The following is a 19,818-nucleotide window of genomic DNA, read 5'->3' as shown; positions in this document are numbered from 1 at the left end:
TAGGTCTATGAAACAATTTAGAAGAGGAGATGCACAGCAAAGGTTTCATGATACAAAAAGAAAACAGATTTTATAGTATGCAATGTTCCCCCTCACCCGAAAAAAAGGAAAAGAAAAGAAAAAAAAAACCCTGAAATAAACCTAATAAAAACATGCCATATTTAAGTACTGTATTAAGTGAAAAAGAGATTTTAAATGGTGTTATAAGGTTCATAATAGGCCTAAGTCATTGTCATTACTTTTCTGTTCATGACCTGGAAGAATAACCATTGCGTTCTCATTATGTACAACAGAGAAATATTAAAAGCAAGCAAGCCAGCAAAGCAGCATCATTAAAACTAGCAATATTATAAGGAGAAGTTATGTGCATTTTGTACTGCGTCTGTGATTACAATTGCTTCACCTGAACAAAAGAGTACTTCAAATTTACTCTGAGCGTCCATAAACGTTCAAAATAATTTTAGGACTGAAAGAAAGATAACAAGGCAGTTGGATGTTGAGTTCTCTTGTTTTTTGGTTTCTTATAAAGTAATTCCACAGAGAACTGTCCAGGCCTTAAGAAGATTGAACCTTAACCTCTATCCTGTTTTCATTGTAACTGTTTTTCAGTTGCTCATAGTGTACTTATAGTGCAGACTCTGTCATTTGCTAATAACTACACAATAGATCATGACAGTTCACCTAGAGACATTAAGCCTTTAAGACTGACACATATGCACACTGCAATCAAATTTTATTCTTTCAGGAATCTACTTTGGAAGCTTTTAGGAGCAGTATCTGTGGTACAAGCCCAATAGAACTTTTTGCATAAGTATGTTACCAATGCTTTTTAGAAGAACAACATTGACAGTTTAGTTTATGGGTGATATTTCTAACTCTGCAGATTTTGATATTCACATCAAACACAGCATGTTCACTTTTTTAACCTACTGTACTTTTCCCTCACCAGCGTATAGTTCTTTACTTGGTCTTTTTAATTACATTTGTTATTAGTTATTACAATAGCACCCAGAGACACCAGTCAATGTGGGGTCCCATTGTGTTAGGCACTGTATAAACCACAAAGTAAGAGGCCCTGTCCTAAACTTCTCACAATATAACTTGAGACAAGATGCAAACACCGATGTAACAAACAAACAGAAGGAGTAGGGGCGTAAAAGAATAAGTGGACACAAATCAGACGTCAAGAATTATAACATTCAAAAACCAGTTGGAGAACACTTCAATCTCTTTGGTCACTCGATTACAGACCTAAAAGTGGCAATTCTTCAACAAAAAAACTTCAAAAACAGACTCCAACGAGAGACTGCTGAATCGGAATTAATTTGCAAACTGGATACAATTACCTTAGGCTTGAATAAAGACTGGGAGTGGATGGGTCATTACAAAAAGTAAAACTATTTCCCCATGTTTATTCCCCCCCGCCCCGCTGTTCCTCAAACGTTTTTGTCAACAGCTGGAAATGGCCCACCTTGATTATCACTACAATAGTTTCCCCCCCTGCCCCCACTCTCCTTCTGGTAATAGCTCACCTTACCTGATCACTCTGGTTACAGTGTGTATGGTAACACCCATTGTTTCATGTTCTCTGTGTATATAAATCTCCCCACTGTATTTTCCACTGAATGCATCCGATGAAGTGAGCTGTACCTCACAAAAGCTTATGCTCAAATACATTTGTTAGTTTCTAAGGTGCCACAAATACTCCTTTTCTTTTTGCGGATACAGACTAACACGGCTGCTACTCTGAAACCAGTGAGAGGAATATGTTTTTACAAACAATTTGCAAGTTTGAAATCAGATTTGTTTCTTTTTCTATATGAAACAAACCAAAGATACAACGATAATTCCTACTGGCCATCCAACCAGCTATCATCAGGTGGCAATTTACAGTAAGTATCACAGTAGAAGTGAGCCTAGAATAAGGATTTACAGGAGGAGAGGGTAGTGACTTTCAGATCAATTCAGTGAGGATATTCCATGAAAAAGTTGGCAGGGAATAAAGCGTGAAGTTGCTTGTTGGAGAAACAGATTCTCAAGTGCAGAGCATGTTTCCTGATTATGTATTTGCAAGTAATAGCATTGTCCATCCAACCAACTGCGAATAGTATTATCTCTTGACTAACTAATGTTTTCCTGGAACGTTACAATCTGCCAAACCAACTAATTCCAGACAACCTTACACAGCTGACAATTCTCAAAGTTTTCTAGAATAAATATACACATTTGGAAATTGGGCAAATATCTCAGAAAACTTGCCCAATAATGAAAGTGTAAATGAATACTGGATAATTCTGTGAAGAATGTTATAAAGTCATAGTTCTAGAGACCTCAAAATATCTTTTATCGAGATCTCTGGCCCTCAGGCAATTTGGATTTCAACCTCTTCCTTAAGTGCTACCTTCTCAGTGGCTGCCTGATTACCACTGCTTTTGGGTTCATTCTCTTATAGGATCCTTTCCCAGGGAATCTCATTACAAAGAACATTCTCTCAAGAATGAGTTGAATGGAGAGAACTGGGCTACTGGTCATTCTGGGAGGAGCAAGAACTAGTTCAGCAGACAACAGGCAGAGGGTTCTTTGATGCCTATTGAACAGAAAAAGGAGGAGACAAACAGAGAGGATTAGGCTTGGGGAGACAGCTAGAGTTTTCTGTGTGGAGCAGCAAGATGGAGGCAGCAGGTTGGGAGCCAGCTGCACAGTGAAGACCAGGTAACAGGTAGCCTGAGAGCTGGAACTGAGGTTGGGTGAAGAGTCACAATCCAAGATGGGAAGCAGCCAGTGAGAGGAGACTAGTAGCAGAAGGACATAAGGGCACCTGCCTACAAGAGGCATTAGGCAATTGTTCATCCGCACAATGTAAGACAATGCAGAGAAGCCCTCCAACAACACCATGACTATGGAACTGAGCTCTGCATAGCAGGACATGAAGACCAGTACTTAAATGCACTTTTTAAGGAATTGTGGACTAGAAGCGGTACTCATGGTTACTCCAGTACTTCCTTCTTTTGGATTGTCCCCTACTGACCTGGCTGAGTTAGGAATGTCTATGTCTATCTTCTGTTGTAGATGGTCAAGTCATACTGCCTACGGTATTTGCAGTCTTTCATTTCTGCCAACCCTAGTAAAGACTCCTTTTGCTTGAGAGTACATATTGGGAAATCACTGGGTAGTAGAGCCTATTGGGCCAGAGGCAACTTGCTTTGGTGCGTGCTCCTAAGTTGAGGTATATCTGGTACACTACCGAGTACATGAAAGAAATGGGTGAATCACAGCACATCAATGACTCCAATAGGTGGGGCTAATTACACTATTTTAGTGGCTGGTCCTTTAAACCTGGAAGTCAGAAGTAACTGCATCCTTTAGGGTGGCAATTGTGCCCTCCTTTTCAAGGTGGTATGTATTTTTAGCTCCTTATGCTTCCCTTGTCTTTTATACCTGAGGAGGCAGCACATCCTCACACCTGTCAAATGTCATTCAATGGACACCACATTTAAAGAGATTAATTAATTAATTAATTAATCATAATTCTTGACGAACTACAGGAAATATTGATGAGTCTTAGAGCTGGATAAAAAGTGTAGTTGATTAATTTAGCCTTGAGAACAGCTAGCAGTTCTGTCTTTCATTTGAAATTATTTACTGAATAAATTTGGCACATAATTTTTGGTTTGCAGATTTTGTGCAAGCAATTCATTATGAGTATATTTGATATTTTCCATTCAGAGTGTGTTGATTGTTTTATTGACAGATAGAAATATATTACATGACCTGTTCCCTAACTGGATGAGTGTAAGACTTCGGATAAGTTTTCAGTGTGAACATTTATGTTTACAAATTTAAAACTCACCTTCCATGAATAGCACCAATATTTGTTTAAAATTCAATTTCCACAAATATTCTTAACAGTAAAGTCATTCACCATATCTATGAAAACAAAGAAGGCACAAACACAGCTGAAGTGAATTCACTGAAAAATTTCAATAAATAGTCACGGAATACTATTTGTGGTATTCACCCAGTGCTAAGCCATATAATCTCTTCTGCACTTGTATAACTGCGGAAATCCAAAGTGTAGAACATTTTTCACTTTCTCAGATCTGAACTACGTCTGCTTTGCAACCAACAAACTCTAGTCATAAAATATATTTGGCATACCTTATATTATTGTTCAATAGCAATCTCCATTGTGATGTGTTCTCTCAAAGACTGTTATAAAAATTATGGAAAAATCAGCTAATCAGATCAAGATTATTTCTTTCATAGAGGAAACTACAAAATTAATGGAGCAACATATTTCATTGAGAGACATTATATAGAGACATCAATAGGCATTGATGAGTTTCCATGTAAAGAGCTGAACACCCCCTCCCCACTCCAAAACACATAAACCCCCACACCTCTCTTAATTACTTTCAGGTACAGATGTGGGTCTTTAGGACCACATGCCTAGACCTTTCTTTCAAATGTCTGTGGTCCTTCTGGGACAAAATCCCCTTGGAAATGATGACACCATACAAAAATGCTCAGCACTTCAGTAATTCTGCTCATTTTTGTTAGAAACCATTTGGAGCTACTCATTTTTTAAAGACGGTGTTCAGGCACATCATTAGATAAATAAAAGACACTGATTTTAGACCCTGAGAATTTACAAAAAGAACCATATTCACAAAATAATGGTAGTGCTGCCTGCATGAGCACAGATGAGCATAAAACATGATGGAAATGTCTAAAATTCTCCATATGCAGTGTAGTTTTAACTATGTTGGTACCAGGATATTAGAGAGACAAGGTGGGGAAGGTAATATCTTTTATTGGACCCACTTCTGTTAGTGAAAGAGACAAGCTTTCAAGCCACTCAGTGTTCTTCTTCAGGTCTGAGAAAGGTACTCTGATGTGATGCTTGGAATACTTGTCTCAGACCTGAAGAAAGAAAGGGAGTACTTGTGGCACCTTAGAGACTAACAAATTTATTTGAGCATAAGCTTTTGTGAGGTACAGCTCACTTCATCGGATGCATTTAGTGGAAAATACAGTGGGGAGATTTATATACACAGAGAACATGAAACAATGGGTGTTACCATACACACTGTAACCAGAGTGATCAGGTAAGGTGAGCTATTACCAGCAGAAGGGTGTGGGGGGGAAAACCTTTTGTAGTGATAATCAAGGTGGGTCATTTCCATCAGTTGACAAGAACGTGTGAGGAAAGGTGGAGGGTGGGGAATAAACATGGGGAAATAGTTTTACTTTGTGTAATGACCCATCCACTCCCAGTCTCTATTCAAGCCTAAGTTAATTGTATCCAGTTTGCAAATTAATTCCAATTCAGCAGTCTCTCATTGGAGTCTGTTTTTGAAGTTTTTTGTTGAAGAATTGCCACTTTTAGGTCTGTAATCGAGTGACCAAAGAGATTGAAGTGTTCTCCGACTGGTTTTTGAATGTTATAATTCTTGACGTCTGATTTGTGTCCATTTATTCTTTTACGTAGAGACTGTCCAGTTTGACCAATGTACATGGCAGAGAGACATTGCTGGCACATGATGGCACATATCTCATTGGGGTAGATGTGCAGGTGAACGAGCCTTTGATAGTGTGGCTGATGTGATTAGGCCCTATGATGGTGTCCCCTGAATGGATATGTGCACACGGTTGGCAACGGGCTTTGTTGCAAGGATAGGTTCCTGGGTTAGTGGTTCTGTTGTGTGGTGTGTGGTTGCTGGTGAGTATTTGCTTCAGGTTGGGGGGCTGTCTGTAAGCAAGGACTGGCCTGTCTCCCAAGATCTGTGAGAGTGATGGGTCGTCCTTCAGGATAGGTTGTAGATCCTTGATGATGCGTTGGAGAGGATTTAGTGGGGGGCTGAAGGTGATGGCTAGTGGCGTTCTGTTATTTTCTTTGTTGGGCCTGTCCTGTAGTCGGTGACTTCTGGGTACTCTTCTGGCTCTGTCAATCTGTTTCTTCACTTCAGCAGGTGGGTATTGTAGTTGTAAGAATGCTTGATAGAGATCTTGTAGGTGTTTGTCTCTGTCTGAGGGGTTGGAGCAAATGTGGTTGTATTGTAGAGCTTGGCTGTAGACAATGGATCGTGTGCTGTGGTCTGGATGGAAGCTGGAGGCAGGTAGGTAGGAATAGCGGTCAGTAGGTCAGGGTGGTGTTTATGTGACCATCGCTTATTAGCACCATAGTGTCCAGGAAGTGGATCTCTTGTGTGGACTGGTCCAGGCTGAGGTTGATGGTGGGATGGAAATTGTTGAAATCATGGTGGAATTCCTCAAGGGCTTCTTTTCCATGGGTCCAGATGATGAAGATGTCATCAATGTAGCGCAAGTAGAGTAGGGGCATTAGGGGACGAGAGCTGAGGAAGCGTTGTTCTAAGTCAGCCATAAAAATGTTGGCATACTGTGGGGCCATGCAGGTACCCATAGCAGTGCCACTGATTTGAAGGTATACATTGTTCCCAAATGTGAAATAGTTATGGGTGAGGACAAAGTCACAAAGTTCAGCCACCAGGTTTGCCGTGACATTATCGGGGATACTGTTCTTGATTGCTTGTAGTCCATCTTTGTGTGGAATGTTGGTGTAGAGGGCTTCTACATCCATAGTGGCCAGGATGGTGTTTTCAGGAAGATCACCGATGGATTGTAGTTTCCTCAGGAAGTCAGTGGTGTCTTGAAGATAGCTGGGAGTGCTGGTAGCGTAGGGTCTGAGGAGGGAGTCTACATAGCCAGACAATCCTGATGTCAGGGTGCCAATGCCTGAGATGATGGAGCGTCCAGGATTTCCAGGTTTATGGATCTTGGGTAGCAGATAGAATACCCCAGGTCAGGGTTCCAGGGGTGTGTCTGTGCAGATTTGTTCTTGTGCTTTTTCAGGGAGTTTCTTGAGCAAATGGTGTAGTTTCTTTTGGTAACCCTCAGTGGAATCAGAGGGTAATGGCTTGTAGAAAGTGGTGTTGGAGAGCTGCCTAGCAGCCTCTTGTTCATATTCCGACCAATGGCCCACCTTGATTATCACTACAAAAGGTTCCCCCCGCCCCGCTCTCCAGCTGGTAATAGCTCACCTTAAGTGATCACTCTCCTTACAGTGTGTATGGTAACACCTATTATTTCATGTTCTCTATGTATATAAATCTCCCCACTGTATTTTCCACTGAATGCATCCAATGAGGTGAGCTGTAGCTCACGAAAGCTTATGGTCAAATAAATTTGTTAGTCTCTAAGGTGCCACAAATACTCCTTTTCTTTTTGTGAATACAGACTGACACGGCTGCTACTCTGAAACCTGTCAGACCTGAAGAAGAGCTCTCTGTGGCTCAAAAGCTTGTCTCTCTCACCAACAGAAGTTGGTCCAATAAAAGATATTATCTCACCCATGTTGTCTCTCTAAAAATTCTCTGGGAAGGAAAAGCAGCAGACTGTACCAATGCCTTCTCCACAACCTGCAAATGTTTTCTCTGGGACTTAAAGTGGTCCACTACAAGTTCCAACTCTGAATTTTTATTTACTTTCCATACAGGTCTTCCTGGAAAGAAATAATAATAGCCCCAAGTCATCAGAGATGCTGAGCCTGATTCTGGTGTCACTTATTATGTGCCATTATAAATCCCGGTTGAAGACAAATAATTTACCTCGGCATGAATTAGTATTAGAGACCAGAATCAGGCCCACTGTGTGCCAAGGATCCAACAGCTGAATCAGACGCTATATTTTGTTGCTAAAAACCCTTATTCTCCAATTATTTAAAAATTAGAGGGGGTTTTTGTCAGAATTTTGTCTCAAGGCACTGAATAGAATAAATAACTACAATTTTCAATTGCTTTTAGTTTGTTTTCAAATACCGAAAGACATTTAACCTGCAAAATGCCATTTGGAAAAATAAATTCTTATAATTTACAATAAGTGTACTGAGTACTTATATGGTAGAGCAAAATGTACTGAGTACTTATATGGTAGAGTAAAATTTCAGCCTAGAGAAAATATCCATGGCTGCATCAGAAACAGCTGAAAACAAGATGTTATGGAAATGTTGAAAAAAATAATTAGCATCATGTGAACAGTGCCACTAACATTTGAAGCTCTTTGGCAAGTTTTATGTACTGAGGCTAATATTAGCAAAATAATCCTTCTGGGGAAAACTCTTACTTGTTTTGTCTTTTCTTTGGTCAGATTGCTCCAAGACTAAAATAAACATTTACAGAAAAATAGTGCATGATATCTGAGTAGGGTAGAGATTGGAGATGTGTTTTGTATATTTTCAGAATACCTTGAGTGCCAGCAGATACTATGTTTGGATAAATATCAAAATATTATCCTTGATGTTGGAGTTGCAAAACCATATTCAGACCCAGAGCTGTGGTTGACCAATTCAGCAGCAGAGCTTCAGCAGAGTGAAGTGAATGAGAAAGTGCTGCGCTTGCTAATGAGTGCACTCCCCTTTCTGCCTGAAGACCTAGTGGCATTTGAGTGTTCATTTAGAACTGTCTCCTGTTGAATATGCCTGGGAAAAGAGGATGGGGACAGAAAAGAACGATGGGCCTGTGACAAAGTGGGAGGAGCCTAAGGCTGACTCACCACTCTGTACTCTGTAAGCTGCCCTGCACGGGCCAAACTGGGGAGATAACTGAATACGGACTGGGTGATTAACCAGTTAACAAGGGGATTCAGCTAGCCAGCTGGGGACGGTTAAAAGGGAGACAGGAAGGGAAAGGAGGAAGCGGGAAGGAAGGGCAAAGAAGCCCAGATCTCAGAGTGGTGAGATCTCTTCCCATCATCCTCTGCCTAGAAAGTAAGTCGAAGTCTTAGATAAACATGTTGATGTTAGACTGCTTTACTCTCTTTCACTACGCTCCCCATCTCTGTCCTGACCTAAACAGCTTTTAGGGCAACAAGATTTACAAGAAAGGCAAACTCTTAGCTTTTTTTGTGTAGTCACAGTTCATTGTGCCTGGTTTCTTCCATAGATCTCTGTTTGAAAACCAAGTCCAGATACTGAATCACTATGCTTAGTTACAGTTTTCAATTGATATGCAGTGTAAAAACACGGTTACATAATTATTTAATTAAAATTAGAATGCACAAAACTAAAATGCTCACATCGTCACAAACAATCATGTTACTCTTGCCTTATTCAACTTCAACAACAACATAACATAGTAAATAGAATTTAGGGCTATTCTTTTTGGCTGTTTAGAATGATGAATCCAGGGGTGGCTTTGGGGGGAATTTTTTTAGTTTCTGAACAACAAATATGAAGTCTTATGTTTAATTGGATATCAGATACAAATCCACAAATAAGATGTCAGACAAATGGTTGAAAACCTGTTTGATTTTTATTGAGTTGGTTGGTTTTTGTATAGCAAGTGTGATCTAACCAGTTGTGTGCGTCTTTATGTCTATGTAGTGCCAGTAGCAGACATGAGCCTTCCCTACCATTCATCTGACACAATAGCAGCAAGGGAACCAGGATTGCTCACAGCATGCCTCAGGCTAAAATTTGGAAAATGGGGCTCAGCAGATAAATCACTTACCATTTAAATGATAAAGTTCCTTTTGATGTGTTGTATTTGGCCCCAGATCCTGCAATTGGACCCACTAAGTTGGACCCTTCTGTCTGTGATAAACCCAACTGGAGTTTATGGGGCTCCACACGGATGCAGAGGTTCAACCATATGTTTATTTTTTTTTAATCACAGCCCTACATCCTACAACTCCCCAGCTTTGACAGTTCTCTTCCATTCCACTCGTATACATGGTTAAGGCTGCAAGTTCATCATGGAGATCACTGATTCTGTGATTTTCTGGGACTGCCGTGACTTCTGAAGTGTCTGGTGCAGCTGGCCCGGGGGCTGCCTGAGCAGTTTGAGTGGCCCCCGTGCCAGCCGCATCCGCCACAGCTGGGGCAGTCTCAGGCTACCCCCCCACTCCTTCCAGCAGGAGTTTAGGTGTAGGAGGGGGCTCAGGGCTGGGGGTAAGGGCTCTGGGTAGCGCTTACCTCATGGCAGCTCCCCGGAAGCGGCGACATCCCTCAGCTCCTGGTGGAGGCATGGCCAGGCAGCTCTGCGTTCTGCCTCCATCTGAAGGTATCGCCTCCACAGCTCCCACTGGGCATGGTTCGCAGCCAATGGAAGCTGCGGAGCCGGTGCTTGGGGCGGAGGCAGCATGCAGAGCTGCCTGACCATGCCTCTGCTGAGGAGAAGATGGTGGGGGATGTCGCTGCTTCCGGGGAGGAGTGGAGCCAGATACGGACCCTTGCCAACAGTCCCCCCTGTAGCATGAGCAGGGGTCCAGGACCGTGCGCTACCGCCTCCCCTGCCCCAGCACCCATGGCACCCCCTGGGTCGCTCCCGCCCTGCAAGATTTAGTCAGGGGTATATAGTACAGGTCATGGGCTGTGAATTTCTGTTTACCGCCTGTGACCTGTCCACGACTTTTACTAAAAATACCCATGACTAAAACATAGCCTTATACATGGTACACAGTCTACAGCTTATTAGAACATGTTCGCTGTTTAATTCAATGTCCTTTACATACAGTTTTTAAAGGAACCTAGAAGTCTAAACCCCATTAGAGTCTCTGGACAGATATTTTTGCATTTCTCAAAAAGAGTTAATAAATAAATAAGAAAATGTATTGTATAGATCAGTGGTGGGCAACTTGCAGCCTATCAGGATAATCCGCTGGCAGGCTGCGAGACAGTTTGTTTACACTGACCAACCATCTGCAGGCACGGCTGCCCACAGCTCCCAGTGGCCGCAGTTTGCCGCTCCTGATCCATGGGAGTTGGGGGAAGCGGCGCAGGCTGAAGAGACATGCTGGCTGACACTTCCCCCAGCTCCCTTTGGCCGGGAATGTTGAACTGAGGCCACCGGGAGCTGCGGGCGGCCATGCCTGCGGACGGTCTGTCAATGAAAACGAACTGTCTCGCAGACTGCCAGCAGATTACCTTGATGAGCCACAGGCTGCCCACCACTGGTATAGATGGTATTTGACTCCAGTTAAGATGCATAATATTTTTGCTACTGGGGAGGTGCTCAGTTGGAAGGGTTGCAGGAAAAGGGAACATATTTACATAGGGTGGTTGTGTTCGGGAATTAGCTGGTTTTGGGAGGAAATTATTAGAGATTCATTTTATGACTAAATGCTGGCTTTCTAGTGATCCCCTGACCTTCTTACTTAATGCTCCAGTAAAGGATCTACATTTAAAACCAAACAAATTAATTTATTTTTTACTCTTAGTAACTAGACTCTGTACTGCACATTATTGGAAAAATTTGACTCCTCCTCCTGTTGTATAATAAAATATGGAATGTCCTTGTAATGGGCAAATTTTCACACCCAATACACAAGAGAAGTGCCAAAAAGAAGACCAGTATTTAGAAATCTGGTCATCCTTTTTTAGCATACACAGAGAACCAGGGTTCCCCAGCCAGCAAACTGGAATCTTTAGCCAGGTACTTTGAATATTATGTTGATCCCAAATAAATAATGTACGATATAGTATGTTAATATTTTATTGTAACTTTGTCTTAATAAAAAGTTAATAAAGAACAGAACCAAAACCCAGGAGGTAGCGCAGTGGCTAAACACTGACATAACGTGAGTTTCAGAGACACCCTGCCTACATTATAACCTTTATTAGCATGGTTGTTAACAATTAACTTATTTTAACCTACAGTATTGCATGTGAATAGCATAAAACTTCAAAGTCAATAACTCAGTAAGTGATTGAACACATAATATGCCAAGAGGTTTACTACAGGAACAAGACATTTTGGAGATAGTTTGGTTCAGGTTTGTGCGAATGGTGTAATAATACTCCATGCAGTACTTGTTGTTGTTGTTTAAAAAACAACAACAAAACTGGCCATGGAATTTTGAATTACAAACAAAACAACTTACTCAAGAGTGTGGCGCATGAAGTGGTTCTAAATTTCTTCCATAGTAAAACCTGTTAACTGTGCAACAATAACTCCAAACTTCACTGCTTTGCTAGAGATAATTTTTCTTGTCTGTCAAATTGACTAAACTGGTTAATAATTTTCTTTTTATTCTCTCCTAAACCAAAAAGCAATAATGGGTAAGAATGAACTTTACTGGTGAGGAGAACCCAGGACAGAATTAAAATTGTGAACTTAAAATTACCATGCTGAAAAGAAAAGAAAAAACCTTTGCAATCTCTTAATGTAGTCAAAAGACTATTACAAAACTTTACAATTTAATTATTGGAAGATTACAGAACTGCTTCAGTGCTTTTGTACTGTGTTAAATAAGCTGTACGTGCAAGGAGTAATAAATGAAATTGTTAATTTTACTGCATCCCTAGGGAATAGCAGTGGGGGTTACATTATTTAGAGCTCCAAATGGATCTGGGTTTATATGCAGTAATAAATCCTAACGACATTGTTAATTAACCCTGCCTCCAGCCCCACTTTGCCTTAGGGTTCAAAGACACAGTGACTAGTAGGATAACTCACCATTCATATTCTTAAAGATGTTTAGGATGGGGAGGATTTGACGATAATAGGGCACCAAGGCTTCCCCCACCATGTCAGCTGACACCACCAGGTGCTGGAGGACTTTGAGCGTGATGCAGATGACCTGTCTGTTACGAAGGTTCAGTGCATCTGTGATGTAGAAAGAAAGACAGGCAGAAACAGAAGAATTAATTTTTAGAATGTAAAAGGGAGGGAGAGAAGTCCTCTAATGGACAAATTTAATTAAACTATACTTTGTTGGGGATTGTAAGTGGGCCTTTATTAGCTCAGCTCCGAAAGATCCCAGAGATGGATTGTGGCCTCAATGTTATAAAACCCTGCCTTGTCTGATTGTTATTTGTTCCCACAATTTATACTGAGTCCTCACTAACCCCAAGAATGCAGCTCATTATTCTCTCATGCTGCCTGTGTTACTAGTCTGGTCCAAATAAATAAATAATAAAAAGAAATCCTCAGTAAGTAACACTGGGGCCAATGGAACTGCAAGACAACCTGTGAAGGTTGACAACAGACACATTCTAGTGCAACAATTAGCCTGTTTGTGAGTTTGCACCCATTTGCTTAGCTATCATTTTATTCATTTCAATTAACAATTCCAGCTATTCTGAGAACTAGTACAATGAGATGAATGTTTGTAGGGAGGGGGAAAAAAACCCTGTAGGCTTCTTTTAAAAGACACACATTCTGATACGAAAAAAGAAAGATTCTGTCTTGCCTACTTGAGATTTTTTTAGTAGTTGCAGCTGAATTTTCTCTTTGCTTTCAGTCTGATGACATTTCATAAATACCTTTTGTCTCAGTTCCTTTTTGGTTTTAATAATAGAGAAATTAGTTTGCTTTCCCTTTTTTTTATTTCAAAATGACTTCTATTTGAAAAATATTTATTGTTTTTGCAAAATTCCTCCTGTTATACTGCTTACTCCCAAAATTCCATATTTTGGGAGCAACTGCCACATATAATACTATAAAGTGAATGGGTCTGATTCTCCTCTGGCCTGCATGTTATGTAAATATTTACACCTGTGCAAAGGGGGTGCAAAGCCAGTATAAAATGACAGCTTTTTCCCCCCCAAGAAATAAGCCCAATATTTTTAAACAAAATATTTATTTCTGAAATAAGCTTGAAAAAATAATTGATGACACCACCTTTCATGATACAGATGTCAGTTAGATAAAACTACCATAACTGATATACTATCTGTATACACTGTCAAGTGTTCATGAACTGCAGATCACACATTAATTGTATATATTTTGGGGGAAAAATCAAAGTTACTTACTAGTAATTGTTGTTCTTCTAGAGCTGCCTCTGGGCATTCACACTAATGGCATTTAACATCTCTGGCATTGAGCTATGGAACTATATACAAAATACTGGGAGATGCAGTAGTGCTCTCATTGTAAGATGACATCATCGACACTGTATATAGAAGGCAGTGCACACCTCAGCCTACTTCAGTTCCTCCTCCCTAGCCCAAGGAGTGCTGAAACACAAAGAACGCCTAGGCAGAGGAGAAGGTGGTTGGGTAGTGTGAATGCACAGAAGCAACTCTTGAAGTTGCTTACCACCACTTACCAGTAAGTAACCTATATTTCTTCTTTTAGGGCCTCTGTGCATTCACACTAATGGGAGATTAGCAAACAGTGCCCCCATCAGAGTATGGTGGGCAAGGAGTTCTAGGCACAAATGGACTACAGCACTGCTCTGTCAAATTAACCACCAGTATACAATGCCATGTCCAACGACTAGTGCTTAATGAAAGCATGGACTGAACTCCATGTTGCTACTTTGCAAAGCTCTATCACGAGACTCCCCTGGGTGAGCATGAGACCTGAGGAAGAAAATGGGGAGGGACACAGATTGTGACAGGTGACAATATGAGATAACTTTAGACATAAAACTAGGGTGAGGTCCCATGACAACTTTCTCTCCGTGTACTACCACATAGGATGGAATGGCCATCCAGGCACTGAGCTCACTAAACCTACTTGCAGAGGAGATTAAGAATTCTGTTGTGATAGACAGATGTTCTAAGGGTGCCTAGGTCGGTGGTTCATAGGGAGGACACATAAGCATAGTAAGTACTAGATTCAAGTCCTAGGTAGGAAGAAATTCTCTCACGGGGAAAGGCATTAGTCCCTTTAGAAAACATGAAACTGTGGGTTGAGATAATATAGGATTATCCCTGACCAAGTTATGATAAGCCAATTTAGCTGCCAAATGAACCTTGAGGGAAGTTACTGCTAACCCTTGTGATTTCAAGTACAATAGATATTCTAAAATTGCAGGTATACCCTCTTGTGATGGGATTAACTCTTTAGTCATTGGGGAAAAGGATAAACTTTTGAGCTTCAGAGATCTTTCTCAGGTCTGGGGAAAGTAACCAGAGTGTCTGAGCTAAATATGAGGTGGGGCACATTGTAAAGCATAAGGGTTTCACAAACCATGTAAGGGACCACTTAAAATGAAGTGGGAAATTAAGGGTTAGCAGGCAATAGGTTATATTACAAATTGTTGTAATGAACCAGTGCCTCTATTAAGTCCACGGTTTTTAATGTCCAGCAGAATTATGAACTTAAGCTCCCAGGCTCATCTTTTGAAGGTGTTGTGTGGGTTTCCTTTGAGGACAAGGACTGAGAGATCAGATATTTAGTTATCCCTACCTGAATAAAAGTGAGGATGTCATTGGTTCAGGAACCATTAGTGCGGATCATACACCCTCCTGCTGAGTGTTTCTGCCTATACGTTCTCTTCCCTTGATTGGTGTACTGCTTTACGGTAAATATGATGGTGGATAAACCATAGCCACAGTATCCTTGCCACCACACACAGGAGTATGCTCCTCCCAGCTTATTGATTTAATACATGCCCATGGTATTGTCTGTAAGTACCTGTACTATTTGATGTTGTGTGGAAGGCTGTTAGGACTTATCTCACCACTCTGAGTTCCAGGACACTGATGTGGAGTTTGGACTCCAAAATGTTCCACTGTCCATTTACACAGAGGTCCTGGCAATCAGCACCCCAACTGAGGATGGAGGCATCTGTGGTGATTGTAACAATAGGGTATAGAAGACTGAACAACAGTCCCTGGAGTACATTGTCTCTAAATTTACACAAGGGTAGCTGTTGAAGCAATCCTTTTCAGGCTGTGTACAATGAGTCTGTAATGACATACAACCTAAAGTTAGAGGGGCCTCATTCTTAGGCAAGGAAAGGTTATCATGTAAGTTGATGAGGTCATGAGACCTATAAGCTTTAGGGAAAAGTGTGTTTGCACAGGTTGATCCCTGCAAGTTTGCAGAAAGTCTCTTATTTTCAGAAATCTATCTTCCAGGAGGTAGACCCTCACCTGAGTGGAGTCCAGGACCAACCAATAAAGGTGATTTTGCTGTGAACAGGAATGGGATGGTGTCCCCCAGTATTAGCATCCTGAACTTGAAAGTCTTTATGTACCTGTTGAGGTTTCTGAGGTCCAGGATGGCCTTAGGAAACATCTGGAGTAAAACCCTTTCCCTTGGTATTGCTCCTCTACAGCACCCTTTTGAAGAAGGGAGCTTATGTCCTCCAATAGGAGTTTTTTCCACAAGAGGGGTCCCCAAAGGAGGTTTGGAGGTGAGAGGAGAATGAAGGAGGCCTGTATGAAACTGGATTATGTAGCCATCATTTATGGTCTCCAATACCCAACAATCCAAATAATCTAGCACCAGGCATTGAAGAAGGATGAGGTCTGACCTGTCGAGGGAGAGGGGTATGGCTCTTGAGCATCCATCAGAAGTGATGTTTGGGACCTTGTGACAACATGCAATGTGGGATTTCTGGATTGTGTTCTTTCTACAGAAGCCATTTTAAAAGAAGCTGAAGACTAGTATCACCACTGAGGTACTCTGTTGGTATTGAATTGGGGAGGGGGGCTGTTTCTGAAATTGAAAGTTTGTATAATCTGACTTTCTTTTAGCAGTAGATGCAAACTGGGAAAGTCCCAGAGACCAGGCTATGATTCTTAATCTGTTCCCTAGTATTTTAGCTGAAGAGCACAGAGCAGCTGCAAAGAACTTGCTGAGGGGAGGACATTAGTTAAGTGTACTCTGAAGGAAGTTTACAACCCCTTAGATACAACTACAAGATCTGCGGCCACTGGCACAGCTCTGAGGAGATACTTATGACTCCAAACAGTAGGCTTTGCTCCAGCCTCTCAGAAAGTAATAGAAGATTTTCCCTTTAAGGGCCCCAGACTCTTTAATGTAGGAAAACACTCAGCACCCAGTGCCAGGATCATTGGCAACTGTGTTAATGCTGATGCCCAAGTCAGTGCTGAACGGGGTTTGGCAGCATCTAAAATGGACTCGTAAATGAAGGGCAACGTGAGTAATTGATGAGGATCCTTCCTAATATCTTTCTGTCCTGACAGAGTCTTTTTTGAAGGAAGGCGATTGGGCTCCTTTGAGTTGACCAGGAGAACTTGAATGGCTGGTTTTGAGAGGAACCCATGTTTCTCCAGAATGTTTTGAATTGAAGTAAGTAGAAAATGCTATTGTGTGATCAAGCAGTGGAGGCAAAGCTAATAGCTCTGATGGGGTTTTCACGAAAAAAGAGAAATTTATGGCACTGGAGGGATACACACCAGTGATGTGTCTAAAAAACTGGAGTCTCAGATGGAGGAGTGTGGGCCAAAGCTGGCATTGGCATCTGTAAGGAGTCCTCGAAGAAACCAGTGATAGAAAGAGAAGAATGCCTCCTCTCTTCTTCTTCTCCTCGGACTCCCTTTGCGATTTGGAATGCTACCTCTTCTCCTTTTTCCCTGTAGCAGAGTCAGAGATGTGGAAGCATGCCTTTTGGTTAGGGCATCAACCAGTGTCAATTCTAATGGCTTCAAAGGAATTGTTCCTCCTGACAGTATTGCTGATACATATCATGGCACTGGTGTGGACTGTTTAGATAGAGTTTGCAGTACTGGACAGTGTTGAGTGGGAAGCTCAGCTGCTGTAGGTGTTAGCTTTTGAGTAGGTGGATTTTAGGGTTGCCAATTTTGATTGGACATATTCCTAGAGGTTTCATCACATGACAATCTTTAATTAAAGATTAATCTTTAACTCTTGGAGACTCCAGGACAATCCTGGAGGATTGGCAACCCTAACCTTAGGCCCAACATCAAGGGAGGTGCTGAGGCAGGAGTGTCAAGGTCAGTGATACTCAGATTGAGGCTCAGGAGCTGGATGTGGCTCTTTAATGTGTCTGCTGCAGCTCTTTGCAGCACATGATAATTAAATCTCACAGTGTTTTACTATTAACCAATCAGGATGCTTTTACTATGTTAATAACTAATTGTAGTTGATATAATAATGCTTGGTGAGTCATTTTGAATATAAGAACACAAGAATGGCCATACTGGGTCAGACCAATGGTCCATCTAGCCCAGTATCCTGTCTTCTGACAGTGGCCAGTGCCAGGTACTTCAGAGGAAATTAACAGAACAGGAAATCATCAAGTGATCCATCCCTTTTGCTGTGAGAATTTTATATAAACTAAATATTTCCTGTGTCACACTGTTTAAATATGAATATATAGTACTATAGCAAATGAAACAATGCATTCACACTACTGTGGGTCTTCTTTGGAATGTTGATCGCCAATTTGGCTCCTGAACCACTGTGGTCTGAGTATCACTGGTCTATGTGCATCTTAGGCTTCTTTACAGAAGACCTCTGCACAGAAGTAGACCTCAAAGTTTCCACAGGAATATCAGGATGGTCTGGAGGCTTACCAAAGCCAAATGTGCATGTAGCCTGGTCTGAACTGCCTGTTCTTTTATGTCTGAGGAGTAAAAATTAGGCAAATAGTGCAATGGGATACGGTGTGCAATTTTCCCAAGCACACCAGGCACCAAACCCATGAGTCTGTCTCAGGGTAGATAGCTGAGCATGTTGCACATCTTTTAAATCCTATAGAGGTTTTAGGACCCAACATGATCTCAGAGGTAGCCAAAGGCCAAGAGTTCTAGCTAGCTAACTAACAAACTATTTGTAGAAAACAGGCTAACTACCCTCAGAGACAGGAAAGGTAGTTCCATTAGCTCTCAACAGAGAAGGAATTGAGGTGGGCCAGGGAGCATGCTCCTGTATATAGACTGAGCCAATTATATCATCCTATGAAAAAGCGCTACTGTACCCCCCAGCGGTTGTGGCTTGTCTATACAATTCCACAGCTCAGTGCTAGAGGTGCTGAGTCCCTTGAGTGGGAATGCATAGAGGCCTTCAAAGAACTAAATTTTCACTTCTGCTGCCATCACCTAGAATCATAAGCTAGCTCAGAATTGCAATCAAAGTAGCAAAACAATATTTTACATTAAATCTAACTGCAGGTGTCTGTAAAACAGATTCATGGAAAAACTACGGGCATATGTATCCTTGCGATTTGCATAGATAACCTCCTTAAATGCTAACTTTATTTCCATATATGCACAAAGTGTAGAATACATCCCAAAATAGACAGTTCCACTAATAGAAAAGAGCTATACTTGTGAAATTCCTATTAATTTCAATGGTAGCAACACATATGCAGCAAAAGAAAGAATTGGCTTATGATGTCCACTGCTATGGTGATGGGTATGGTATAAGAATCTGAATAGAATAGCATATACACACTCAATCTTGGAGGCCTCTAAATTTTAGAAAAGTACAATGCAAAATAGGGAAATGCTTGTAAGTATCAAAAGTAAGATCAAGTTGCCCATACAACTTTTGTTACTAAACATTTATGCTTGGTATGCATAGCCGCCTTGGTCAACTCTGGGCTCCATTAAGCTAGGCACTATATAAAAATATAATTAGGGTCAGTATCTGCCCCAATATATCAATTAGAAACAGATGAGGTAAATATATGTTTAATTTCTTAATCTAGTAATTATCCTCTGTGAATTACTGTCACTGCATTCTTCCGCACTAACCAAAGGAGGAGGCATTCACTGTAGTATCTGAAATAAGCGTGCCTCCACAGCGTCCACATACTCTGGAGAACCTTAATACTTTCTGAGGTTTGCAAGAACTGAAGGATGTGTGGAGGTGCTAGCAGCATTATATAGAGCCAGGACATCAATCTAAAAATGCCTGCAACCAGGCCTCTGTGAAAGTGTTTGGATAAGACTCACTATATACTGCTCAAGGAGCTGAAGAAAATGTAAGCCATCAAAAGTGCTCTTATGGAGAAAGAAACCTGAGCTATAGCCTCGTGTTCTTGGAATCTGCTGACCAAGGTGGGACCCTTACAGCTCTCAACAAAGCAAATAAGTCAATGACCAGTCTATTCTGACTGCTTGATAGTTAA

At 41.2% G+C, this 19,818-nt stretch overlaps 1 protein-coding gene across 7 annotated transcripts in view; it reads right to left on the bottom strand.

Moving 5' to 3' along the window:
- The window catches only part of PACRG (parkin coregulated), a 473,776-nt gene that overhangs the window by 139,335 nt on the left and 314,623 nt on the right, over positions 1 to 19,818 (bottom strand). For 5 of the 7 annotated variants that reach the window (XR_012638860.1, XM_074948742.1, XM_074948740.1 and 2 more), the window contains exon 5: positions 12,474 to 12,623. Coding sequence is in view for 6 of the 7 variants with exons in the window: in XM_074948742.1 (XP_074804843.1) it covers positions 12,474 to 12,623 (150 nt within the window). In the remaining variant the exon portion in view is untranslated. Of the gene's footprint in view, positions 1 to 3,850; positions 3,928 to 4,158; positions 4,210 to 12,473; positions 12,624 to 19,818 lie in introns of all 7 variants that reach the window. The other 2 variants (XM_074948745.1, XM_074948744.1) reach the window with 2 other exon arrangements.

Source organism: Natator depressus, chromosome 3 (assembly GCF_965152275.1).
Source record: "Natator depressus isolate rNatDep1 chromosome 3, rNatDep2.hap1, whole genome shotgun sequence".
NCBI lineage: Eukaryota > Metazoa > Chordata > Testudines > Cheloniidae > Natator > Natator depressus.
This window is presented reverse-complemented; position numbering and strand designations above follow the sequence as displayed.